The sequence below is a fragment of the Cariama cristata genome, unplaced genomic scaffold, assembly GCF_000690535.1.
Source record: "Cariama cristata isolate BGI_N322 unplaced genomic scaffold, ASM69053v1 scaffold13750, whole genome shotgun sequence".
In the NCBI taxonomy this organism is placed as follows: Eukaryota; Metazoa; Chordata; class Aves; order Cariamiformes; family Cariamidae; genus Cariama; species Cariama cristata.
Genome location: NW_009594149.1, coordinates 16,677 through 29,531, shown reverse-complemented (window position 1 = coordinate 29,531; position 12,855 = coordinate 16,677). Strand labels below are relative to the sequence as shown.

Here is a 12,855-nt window from a genome sequence, read left to right as displayed (position 1 = left end):
GTGGTTCTTTTTGGGTGGTTCTGTCGGGTGTCGCGTTCCCCTTGGAAGTGGATTGGAAGTGCTCTGGCGGGAGGTGGATGTGCACGGTGCCCGTGGCGGTCGCTAACGGTGCGATGGTTTTTGCAGCCACTATGCGGATATCGATCCAGAAAACCAAAATTTCTTGCTCGACTCCAATCTTGGAAAGAAGAAATACGAAACTCAGTATGTAAGTACATAGCAGTGACGTTTCGAAAAACAAAAAAGGCGCTGTCTTGCCAAATTTATGTTTGTTTTAATTCTGAAATAAGTAATATTTTTCTATTAATTACTGCCTATCTCCCTTTTCTCAGCATCCGGGTACGACTTCCTTTGGAATGTCAGTATTTAATCTGAGCAATGCTATTGTGGGTAGTGGCATCCTTGGTCTTTCCTATGCCATGGCTAACACTGGGATTGCTCTTTTTGTGTAAGTATCTTTTGGTTCTTCAAAAAAACCCACCGTTCTGTTGTGCAATTAATAATGGAAAAATACTTGGTGCAGGAATATACCCTTTACAGAATACCCAGTCATTGCCGTAGGTGCCGAATTGCATTTTAGCATCTATGCCTTGTTTTAAATTAAGAGATTGTGATACAGCCGGAAGGACTTGCAAAAACTAAACAGGTTCATTGCAAGTTCTGCACCCCACAAAACATTTTACAGCGAATTTTCCTTTACTTAGCTGTAGTTTCTCTATGAATAGCTGGTATATTTCCCTTCAAAATTCCATTATCCAAGTGGGAAAAAGAGGTTCTGCATAACAGACTGAAGTCAGTATTAGCTTTTTCCTTCAGAGTTCACTGATGGAAATTAATGACAATGGAAACTTTTCAATTAGCAGAAGTTGTAATTGCACAAAAAGTACAGGATCAGGCTGTAGAAAGTTAAAAATGTAGACGGAAGAGGGTTATTTTATCTGTCTCTTGCAAGTCTGGCCGTGTCTGCTCTTAACAATTTTCTGTTACCCAGTCCTGCCAATGAGGGATACAGTCTCCTTTTCCTCAGCTGACATAGTTGTGCCTATACACCGATAAAGAAATCGGTTTTATGGCTGTGCTTTTACACAGTTCGGGGAACTGGTTTCAGCTACACCTATAAAAATTGCTGTCTCCCTTCAAGGGAGGGATGTGGAATAACCAGCATATCTTTATTGGTGTGTCTGTGTTGGCAGAAGCTTTCAGGTATCAGGCAGGAGTGTTGTGATGTAATTGGAAATGGCGTGAGGGAACAATTATCTACAGTGCTTCTAAATGCCTTGGGAAAGTACGTTTTTCAGGTATTGGAGGCAGTTCAGCTCACACAATGTGCACTATCAGTGACTGAGTGCAAATGGGAATCCGTGGATACGTTTACAGGAACTCTGTATTTTTACCCTGGAAATAGATAAGTGTGCTGAATGTTGAAGAACAAGTGAAGAGTAGCGTTTAGTTCAAAATTTGCCTCACTCTGTTGCCGGATTTCCGGAAAGCTGTAGGTCAGGTTTACTTCCAGATATTTCACAGTGTATCAGAGTGGCATCCAAGCTTCCTGAGGAAACTACCAGGGTGTAAAGTTTTGATATAAAGGATTTTATTTTAATGTGGTGATTTGATAGTTTTTTACTAAGGCTTTCACTTAGATGGTGCTAAACTGAATGAACAACTTGGCAGCATGAATTCTGTAGACGTCAGTTTCATGCTCTAAAGATGTTCTGCAGTAGGTATAAGATAATGAGTGTAATGTACATTAAAACATCTCTGAGGAGAGGGAAACAACTCTGAATTTAAGGTTAGATATTTGAACAGATTTGCATATAATAGGGGTCCTTTTTTCTGAAGAAAAAAACGTTCAAAACTGTCAGTTTACCAATTGGGTGCTGAGGTCATTTCATTACCATTCATTTCCAGGTGCTGCATTCAGATCTATTTGCATTAGTACTGATTCAAAGATAAACTAGCTTGTCGCCTTTCAGACCTTAGTGTAATTTGTATAGTTCCAAGGCAGGAAAGCAATCACGGATGATAGTGGGGATTTATGATGACACTGAGGGCATTACAGCCATCCTTTAATAACTAGGTTACAGATTCAGATCCAGGTGCAGTTGATTAAGGCAGTAAATTCTTGGAAGGCTCTGAGGAGTCACTTGTGTCAGTGCTGTGACTTGTCACTTGTGTCAGCGCTGAATAAATGAATGATACGGTCTGAAAGCCAGAAACGGGTGAGCTTCAAGAGGAGTTTGCTGGCTGATCTTGTCAACACTGTAGACGGCCGTTGAGGTGTCCAAGATCTGTGCTGTTTTAATGAAATGTAAGCCTTGCACATCTCGCTGCGAGCTTTCTAGTTGATGGCTGAATTAAATCCTGGTTAAGCTCTACCTGTCAGAAATACGGAGGTTTATTTGTGTGCATGCGTTGGTGTTGAATTGGCACAGTAACACGAGTTTCCTGGGTTCCTTGTACAGATCTGTGAAGCTTTTCTCAGGTGTTCTTGTTTCCAGTTCTTTGTGCTGCATTTACTAATTTCGCCAACGTTAAAAAATGACACAAAATGAGATGTAAAGAGTACTCTGGGAACTCTAAATGGAGCTTGCCGTTTTTGAGCAGATGTGCTGATTCTTAGGTTTCCTATAAAGCAGAGTGCTTGTATTGGTATAAGAAAGGCCAGGGGGTTTTTTGAATGCATTGTAATTTTCCACTGTGTTCTTCGGCAGTTGAGAAGTCCCCCCTAGTGTGCCACTCCTGGAAGTGCATGTGTTGTGGGAGAGATTTCTTGTTGAGAGATCCGAATTTTAGATGTTGCAAATGTGCTTCTGGAAGTAATATATATTGCGTGTAAAAGCCGTGGGGAAGATAAACAAGCCGCTAGTGATTCCTATGTAAGCACACATAAAGAGTTACTTTTGAGCAAAGAAAGTGTTTGGGTTTTTTTACGACAATAAATACGTATTTCCATTTGAAGACACAGCTCTCAATACATCTGAATTTTCAGTCAATTCTTTAAGGCTTTTGCAGTTTCATCCTTACATAAAAAAAGACGTAACTCAGGTTTAAGCTGAAAAGCTGATTTGTTTAAGACCAAGAGATAATCTTCACTTTAGCTACAGTTCATCACAACTCAGTGTTCAATAGATGGATGACATGCCGTTGAACAAGGATAGAGAGACAGGGGAAATACAGTTTCTTACAATGATACAAAACCATTCGCATTGATACGTTAAGTTATTTATATCAAATGTAGTCAATTATAATGGCCTGACGCTTGTCGGTGCTATGCCACTTTACACTGAGTATAAGCGTTGTTTAATCCTACACTAGCATTTCTCTATATGTCTCTGAAATGCATTTTAGTATTAAAATCCTTTCTAAACTAGGCATTAATTGGGTTTTCAGAACGCTTTTGGCTGGCCTTAGAATCTACAAGCTTTTCCCAGATAATGTGATTAATTTTAATGTTTGATCCGCCTTTATTTAATAAGGTTACAATAAGTCATTTATGGCTATTAAAAATTTGCGTGTTTCTCCCCCCCCCCCAGGATACTCCTGCTGTTTGTCTCAATATTTTCTTTGTATTCCGTGCATCTCCTTTTGAAGACTGCCAATGAAGGAGGTATGGCAAATTACTATTTTACAAACATACGGTACTTGCTTCATAGGATATCTTCGCAAAACACACTCTTCCAATGGATTATTTTGTTTTCTTTTAGGATCTTTATTGTATGAACAGTTGGGAATGAAGGCATTTGGTATGGCTGGAAAACTTGCTGCTTCTGGATCAATTACAATGCAGAACATTGGAGGTGAGGACAAGATCTTAAAATGTCTGTACTGTCAATAGTAATTGTTCCCTACTTATTCTTGGAGACTTTTTTTTTTTTTTCACACAACATGTGTTCATTAACTGCTTGTGTTCAAGTGACGTTATGAAACATGTTATGTGATTCTTGCATCTTGTGGCATATTCTATATTTGTAATGATCTATGATGTTATTCACCTACAGCTATGTCAAGCTACCTCTTCATAGTGAAATATGAGTTACCATTGGTCATCAAGACATTTATGAACATCGAAGAGACCACAGGGTAGGTGTTAGAACTCCTCATCAGAGAAACTATTAGGAGAAACAAATACGGAGACCATATACATTTTTATATGAAGACCACGTTCGGTACACCATAGGGTAGCTTCTTACTCAGACAGAGATACAGTAAGTTTGCCCTTCCCCTGAGTGCTCCACTTCATTTAGATCCAGCCTGTCCTGGGAAAAGGGTAGAAAAATACAGGTATTGCATCATGTCACAGAAAGCTGTTCTCTAAAGAACACCAGGTAAGTGTTAATGTATGTACCAGTCAGTACATACTCCTGATAAGGAAAGGTAAATGTGGTTATGGTTGGTTTGGTTTGGTTTTTGTCTTCTTACTGCATTCCAACTGGGTTGGACTGATTATTTTGGTTTTCTAGTGTTAATATTATGGGAAGTGATTAAATACAAGACTGAGGTGCAGTTATGTAATGAATGTCATAAGGAACAGTTCTCAAAAAGGCATGGGGACTAAACATTGCACTGAAACAGAGTTTATATGCCCAAGACTAAAATGGTGGGTGCATTGCCATTTAGCCCTGGAGGCACCTTGACTCCATAGTGGCTTTCCTGCTTGACTTTAAAAGTGGGTGCCTTGGGTAGGGTTCATTTTATCTAACCGTACCGTCAGAAAGTTAAGTTTTGAGCTCATCGTTACTCTGGTCTTTGTATCATCAGTGGAGAAAGGCGATTCTCTGTGGTGGTTGGTTCAGCGCGCCTGGCATAGGTGCCTGTCTTGGGCCTCTCCAAAGAACAGTTTGTCCTATCGCTCTGTATTGAGAGGATGTGTAAAAACAGCTATCTAAAACAAGATGCCTGACTTCAGATGGATAGAGTTAAGTGCTATAAATCTCACTCTTCAGAGTTGTACTTCTGTGCCTTGTCCTGAAGTGTCCCAGTCTTGAGAGGGCTGAGCAGCTCAAGACTCCAACTTGCACCTAAGCCTGAGTTCAGAAGGTAGGCATTTTTCTGCCTGTGTTCCCCAAGGGGTTCAAGCCGTTTGGTGGTGTTCATACAGCTTGCTGATGGATATTGTCATGACAACAGTGCTAGCCATATTTTTTTTTTCCTTTTTTTTTTTTTTTTTTTAAATGTACTTAAAGAATGCATCCACCCCATTTACTTAATAGTGTAATGTTTACAAATTCTTTGCTGGGAAGGTTCATTTCCCTCCTTGGGCTGAATTCAAGTCCTTATTTTCCACTTCTTAAAGTCCCTGGAGTAGCCAGTATTATGAGGGGGCTTGGAGGCAAGTATTTTTAACTGTCCCATTTTCAGAGAAGAATTCAAAATCTGTTGCAGTTCAAGAGGGAAAGTTAAAGGCTGTGAATCTTGCTGGATACAGCTGCTGCTCTGCAAATCTGGCAGACAAAACTGAAGAAATTGAGATTTGTATCTTAAGTGTTTTCTTGTTGGCTGGTACTAGGTAGCTGTACTCTGATTTAAAGTAAATCTTTTCTCAGTTCTCTGGCAATTGTGGACCCCATTTAACTGACTCTCTCCATGCGTTGCTTAGGGGAGTCTGGGTGGCTACCATTGGCATGGATTCCACTCTGGCAGCCTGGTGCCTAACATGTAAGCACTTACCTGTTTAAATGTCCCAAAATAACGCTTACTGTAGAAGATATTCTGGAATTCTGAGACAATAGTACAAATACTAGCTCCATTATTAAACTTTATTTAGCAATTTTTTGAAATAGTCAGCTGTATTTTAAATTCTTTGCTCTTCAGCACAGAAAAACTTGTTTAAGTCCATGGGCTGAAAGTCCTGATGGCCTCCGCGTGGGGCATGCACAGTAGCAGTGCACATTCTTATGACTGTATTAAATGCTAGGAATCTCTGTGCTGTGGTTTCTTTTAAACGTACCACAAGACCAATATATTTAAAAAAAAAAAAAAGACAACAAACGATCCATGACATTAATGTCCTACACATCTGAACTTTCTAAAGTACATTCTTTACATTTAGTTATCCCAGATAAAACTGGGGAAAGAGATGACCAAATTGGCTTTGCATTTACTACATAAATCCTGAGCAAGTCTGTTAAAGGTATTTGGTATTTCCGCTACCATATACTGGCTTATAATTCAGCAATTGAGTTTGAATGCACAAATTTCCAATTAGGTCATTAATTTTTCTTTGTTTACCTAAGTAGTATACAGTCCATTTTAAAATAAATACTGTTAGATGATACCATAACAGGATATAAAGTATTAATATTTGGGAATAATGCTTAGTGTTACTTTAATTGCTTAAAGCATGTAGGATGATCCTGTAGGATGGACGATTAAAGCAGTTACCCTGCCACGATTAAATACTCAAGATAGTTGTTCTGTTAGTTCAGTGAAACTACATTATATTTACACAGGTCGAACTTTGGGTTTCTGTATTTCAAAGGAAGATGTTAATCTTCTAATACTCAGAAATGTTTTGTGAAAAAATAGGTGCTGCTTCTTACGGAATAAATGGCAGAAATGATCTGAAGGAAAAAAGCTTCTGAGGTTCTTACCATAATTTCCCTTCTGAAAGGGACTAAACGTGCCTCCAAGAGACACCCAGTGCTTGTTGGAGTTTTTTCAGCCAGTGGGCTTGAGCTACTGCCTTAACTCCAGCCCTCACCTGTTTTTCTTTAACTCCCGCAGGGCACCCAACAGACTTTTATTTCCATTAAAAGTGGATCACCCCCATGCTGGGGCCCTGCATGATGATTCTAATACATCTGGAGAGTTGGGAACCAACATTTAAGCGAATTACTTTTTTTCCATGAGTGATCCCAGCTGACTTTTTTTCTGACCAGTCATTCACTTTCCTGTCTTCTGACTTCCAGATGCATATTAATTTTAGAAAAGGACACTAAAGGAAAGGCACAATGCAGGTTTGGGGTGAGATAAGAAGGTATCGTAGGGCTTTAGGTCCGTATAGTAAGCTGAATGCTAATCCTGTGTGACATCAGGTACTACGTTTTTTTTAAGAAGCCATATGTTGTAGAAGATAAGAGTGAAGACTAAACTGCAAATGTCGTAATTTTTAAATACTTTGTTTACTTACAAATATTACCTTTTTTCTACAGAGAGTGGTATCTTAACGGCGACTATTTAGTGCTGCTGGTGTCTGTCATCCTCATTCTTCCTCTGTCCTTACTGAAAAATTTAGGTAAGCAGTAGAATACAATCAAAATAAAAATGCATTGAAAATACTGTTGGGAAATGGGTTGATACGATGTTTCAGTCTTGAAGTACTATGTGAGTTAACAGCAGTCTACAAACTGGTCTCTTGGGACTAATCAGTGTTTAGGTAATTGCTGTCAGTCTATTTAAAAAAAATTTTGAAGAGGAAAAAAAAGATCGAGTCAGGTATCCTAAGTTACGGATGTGTTTGTGAAAAACAAAAGGACAATAGATAGGGTAGCTTTAGAACAAGGCTGAACTGTAAGTTTCTGTTTGTGTACTTACCACAAAGTTTGACCTATTTTGGTCAGTAGTGAAATAGTATAATACTGTTACTAGCTAATAGTGTTATTAGCTATTCTACAGCAGTCTCAAAAGAATAGAGACGCTAGCCCTGGTTGGTAAAATAGGCTTTGCAATGTGAATAGAAGTCACCTTTTTCATTTTAGATCCTAGACAGTAGCAGAATATTTGTACCAGATGCTTTATCTGAAATGGCTGTAATTCAGTGATTTATGTGAATGATTCAGTTAACACACTGTTTGTTCAGAGAACCCTGTAGTGGAAGCTTACTAACTGATAGTCTCGATGTGAATTACTTTCTCAAGTTACTACTTTCTACAAATTAAGTGAATCAATAAAAACAGAAGGGAAAAAGGCTAAGTTGTCTCATAGTGCATTCTATTAGAATGAATCCTATAATCATTCTTAGTATATCATAAAAAGTTCACATAGTTGTTGGTGTGGGTTTTCTGTTACAGGCATTTTTTTGGAAGTTATAAAGTTTAATATTACAGACTGACTGTAGGTACAGACCCTAATATGTCTTTGAGAACTCTCAGATCTGGGTTGAGATTAGCGGAAAGTCAATGAATAATTAACTTGTTCTACGTAACACTAAGAAAATGGCAATCTAAAGACATCACAGACAGAATATATTTTGTCATAATGTTATGACTCGAATGGTGTTTCTGTTTATTGTACCTTAGATTTTTTTTTTAATCTTTCTTGAACACAGGATATTTGGGCTATACCAGCGGCTTTTCCTTACTTTGCATGGTCTTCTTTCTGATTGTTGTAAGTATAATCTTGTAGACTTCCAGTGCTTGTAAAACCACATTTCGAAGTCAAATTAAACACAGTTTCTGGAAAGTTTCATATATTGCATTAGTCAAAGTAACAATACATACATGGCTTTATTTCTAGGTAATTTGGAAGATGTTTCAGATTCCTTGTCCTATGAGCAGTGACATCATGAACATGACATTAGTAAATGCGACACTGGCACCTTTGGTAGATGAAAACATAACAAGTGATGACATGTGCAAGCCAAAATATTTCATCTTCAATTCGCAGGTAACTGACTAAAAATCAGGCTCTCTGTTGAAAATAACTAAGAGAGACTAAATACATAGCAGATAAATTAGGTCATTTTTCCTTCAAGTAATTGCCTGGTTCTAAACTCGGGATGTGCCGGGACTTTCTGTTCCGGTAGAGTTAGGCACTGTTTACCTCATGCAAACTGAGTGTTTCCATACTCCAAATACACAGAAACCAGAGAAGCTTGAGGTGCCTACCTGAGATGAGTGGCAATAAACCCATCTCTTATTCTTCAGCACAGCATTTCTCAAGCTTTCTCAAGTAAGTTAGTAAAATATTTTTAAAAACAGATTGCAGAAGGAAACGAAGTAAATAGTAAAAGCGTGCAAATGGGAAATGTATGCCAGGGTTTGGAATAGACTTTTAAGTTCCAGTCACAAAGTCTTGACTGTCATGAATGTTCCCAGTTAGGTGGTGAATCCCCGCAGATGGGGACGAAGGACGGGTAACAGCCAGTACCAAGGTCAGGCTGTAATGGCTTAAGCCTATGAGATGCAGAACATCACTCTGAACGCAAATACATTCAGCTCAGCAGGACTTCAGTGAGATGTGAGAGTATTTGGTACCTCAGGGTCTGCGTTTAAGAAAATACGAACTTGTTTTAATTTTTGCCAGAGTTTCAGTTGTAAAGAATAGCTAGTCTTTATCAAAAACTAAACTGATGCCCAAGTCAAAACTGAAAAATCTATTGATGAATTTTTTAAAACTAAATCTCTAATGTCTGTTGAGATACTTAAGAAAGATATTTTTGTTTTTCAGACCGTCTATGCTGTCCCAATCCTAACATTTTCTTTTGTCTGCCATCCTGCAATTCTTCCTATCTATGAGGAACTGAAAAGGTAAATGTTAGATCTGTGTCTGTAACTTCACTAAACAAGCAGAAGTAGTGTAAGACAGTATGTTCTCATTGCAATGATTCTTTTTCTCTTTCTTACAGCCGAAGCCGTAAAAGAATGATGAATGTGTCTTACGTATCTTTTTTTGCCATGTTCCTCATGTATTTATTGGCTGCTCTCTTTGGATACCTGACATTTTATGGTGAATATTGCCTTCTCTGCTTTCCTTTAAATGAATTATGTTCTGCGAAACCACAATGTTATTTTTAAGTTAGAACAAGCAAGCATTTACTATGGGTTCTAAATATACACTGTTTGTGGGGGTGATTTTTTTTAATGCTATTATAAGTGCACACCCAAAAGGAGATCAGTAGTAGAATTAGGCCCAAGGCACAGAATTAAAATTGGATTAAAATGGATTCAGTGCCTCCAAGTTATCCTATGTAAAATGGAGACGTGCTTACAGGAGCTGTTGAGGCTTTCAATTCATACTGCTGTAACTGTAAAATTCGCTTAGGATTTAGAGCAGAAGCGGTTGTTAGAGAAGTATGTCAACTACATCTAATTAAAATACTCTTTTCTTTATAGGAAAAGTTGAACCAGAACTGCTTCATACCTACTCTGCTTATCTGGGTGCTGATGTTCTTCTTCTTATTGTGCGTCTCGCTGTACTTATGGCTGTAACCCTTACTGTGCCTGTAGTTATTTTCCCAGTAAGTCATTTGTTTTTTTAATCTTGCTACCATTTTTTTTTATTTTCATCACCTGCCCTGCTGCAGTCATTTACTGATTTGGCAACTCCCATTTATTAACGTATAGAATTTTTCTCTTAACTGAAAAAAGAAATATATTCTAATAAACCTGGTGAAATATCTCTATACTGTTAATTCAAATAAATAAATAGGCAACATTTACAAAGCAGTAGATGCAAATATGTTCAGTTATATTGTTTTCCTGGTATGGTTTGACTGGGGAGGTGGAACGGATTGCCCCTTTATAAAAGTACTTGCACTGTTGTATTATTAGTTTACAAAAGTCGGTGTGTTTTTGTAAGTTCATTGTGAACGTGAATTCTGGCCATTTAGGTGTATATTGTTGTGCAGCATCCTTAGATGTTACAAAAATCCCTGGCGTTTATTTTTGTTCAAGACAGATGTTTTTTCTTGGTTTGTCTGCATTACTGGCTGTGCTTTGAATATGTAAATCACTGAAAAGAGAAGCAGACCAGAAACACAGATCTGCCTCTCAAGTGTAGGACGTCAATATTTTTAAAAAAAAAAAAAAATTACTTTCATGTCTTTCAACTTCTATTAAAATCTGAAGTGTTCAGGAAAATTATGTTAAAGTACTTTCAGAAGGAAGGTCTAATTCAGGTAATGGTCACTGACTTCCACAATGAAGACTAATGTCATTTTTTTTTTTTTTTCCCTTCTTTTCCCTCCGCCCCCCCCTTCAAAAGATCCGCAGTTCCATTACCCAGCTGTTGTGGGCAGGGAAGGAATTTAGATGGTGGCGTCACTGTTCCATTACAGTTGCTCTTTTGACGTTTACCAATGTGCTTGTTATCTTTGTCCCTACTATTCGAGACATCTTTGGATTCATCGGTAAGCATTTTCACGTCAGTTCAAGTAGTCTTTCAAATCTCAGAAAATATAGTTCCGATCTACTTAAATTACATTTACCGGTTTATGAATATTTATTTCTATGCTTTTTCAATACAGGCGCATCTGCGGCTGCCATGCTGATCTTTATACTTCCTTCTGCCTTCTATATCAAATTAGTGAAGAAGGAACCAATGAAGTCAGTGCAGAAGATTGGGGTATGTATAGGCAAATCTGTAATCGTGACACTTGCTTACTAATTCAGAGCAAGAACTTCAGTTTCCTTCTTAACGACTTAAGAATTTTGAAGTCCTGGTGAAGGTAGTTGATGAGTTGGCATTTAAAGTTACCTGGCTTAACCCATGGGAGTTGCATAGGTACTCAGAACTGAGGAGACAACCGTCACAAGGCCCAGTTCACTTCGGTGTCATCCCCAGCCCCCAGTCTCAACAATAGTTGGGTCATTCCGTTGCTGATAAGAACCAGACTTCAATACACTACCTTTGCTGAAAAAGTTGTGTTCTTTAAATTTGCTTTCAAGACTTACTTACATAATTTACCTCATAAAAGCTGACCTCCACCCATCTTTTGGGTCAATCTTGACTGACCTGAGTGTTCTTGCTGATCTTGGGCGTACTGACTCGGAATTAAATCTTAGGCATCCCGAGTCAGAATCAAGTCAGCGCAGTGGCACAGCCTGACTGGTATTGGCAGCCACCTTAACTTCCCTCAGTTGAGGGTGAGGTCTGCTGTACTGAAAATAAATTTACTTTTTTTTTATTTGAAAAAGGACCCCACATGTGAGAAAGATACCTATTGTTCATTGTGATCTCTTGTCTCTTTTACTTTGTCCTCCGTGCGCAATGGCATTTGTGCCATAAATGAGCATGACTTTGTGGGTGTAGTAGCAGAATCTGAAATACTTCTTCTGTGTTTTCTTTTTTCAGGCTGCATTCTTCTTTCTAAGTGGTATACTTGTGATGACTGGGTGTATGACGCTCATTATTCTAGACTGGACCCAGAATGTTGCATCTGATGGCCATTAACTGTCCTGGTTCAATCTCTAATACTCCACTTCAAATGCCAGTGTTCACTCAGATACCTACTGAGAATGAAAATGAGCTATTCGGCTTCCTTTAAAATGCAGATTCTTTGTTGATGGTTCTTCTGATTGTAGAATACCCAAACTCTGTCTTTAAGAAACTATTCTGCATGATGGAAGTGGATATTGCCATCAAACCACGTGAGTGTCTGGCTGAAGGAAGTGACAACTTTATTCCATTCCAGAGAATGGACGGAACTCTCTGTAGACTTTTATCAAGCCATGTTTGGCTTTCGTCATTGTTACTTGGATATTTTGTTATTTACTTGAATGTGCCTAATGGAACCATTTGATGTGAGAAAAATCTCTTTACTTTACAGCAAAGTGTTTAAATAACCAATGAGAGAGAGAGAGAGAAACACTATTATTTTTTGTACCAAAAATTCGTATGGACCTCAAAAGCACTATTTTGACTTTAAGAAACATTTTTCTAAAAAGAATGAAAGAAGAACATAGAAGAGCTCATAAAAATATTTAATCGGTGTCCTAAATTAAATCTAGTTTGCCTTTCTGTAGAGGCATAATTACAAGAAATTTTATTTTAAAAAATACGTCTAATGGCCAAAACTGAAAATTAATCGATTCAAGTCAAAATTCTCTGATTATAAATGCTTCCCACAAAATTCACTTAGTTCGAAGTGGAGTGAAAATAATCCTGAAAATCATTTGTCGGCTTACTTAAGTAACT

General features: G+C 38.0%; 1 protein-coding gene across 1 annotated transcript; it reads left to right on the top strand.

Moving 5' to 3' along the window:
• Nucleotides 1-126: 126 nt before the first annotated feature.
• On the top strand, nucleotides 127-12,455 carry SLC38A2 (solute carrier family 38, member 2; the record flags this gene model as incomplete). The annotated part of the gene is made up of 14 exons (XM_009696902.1): nucleotides 127-208; nucleotides 333-448; nucleotides 3,534-3,607; nucleotides 3,705-3,797; nucleotides 3,999-4,080; nucleotides 7,152-7,234; nucleotides 8,267-8,325; nucleotides 8,455-8,604; nucleotides 9,388-9,467; nucleotides 9,566-9,666; nucleotides 10,053-10,177; nucleotides 10,924-11,068; nucleotides 11,186-11,283; nucleotides 12,013-12,455. Coding segments are annotated over 14 exons (1,387 nt in total), but the record flags the coding sequence as incomplete, so codon positions are not given.
• Nucleotides 12,456-12,855: the final 400 nt, after the last annotated feature.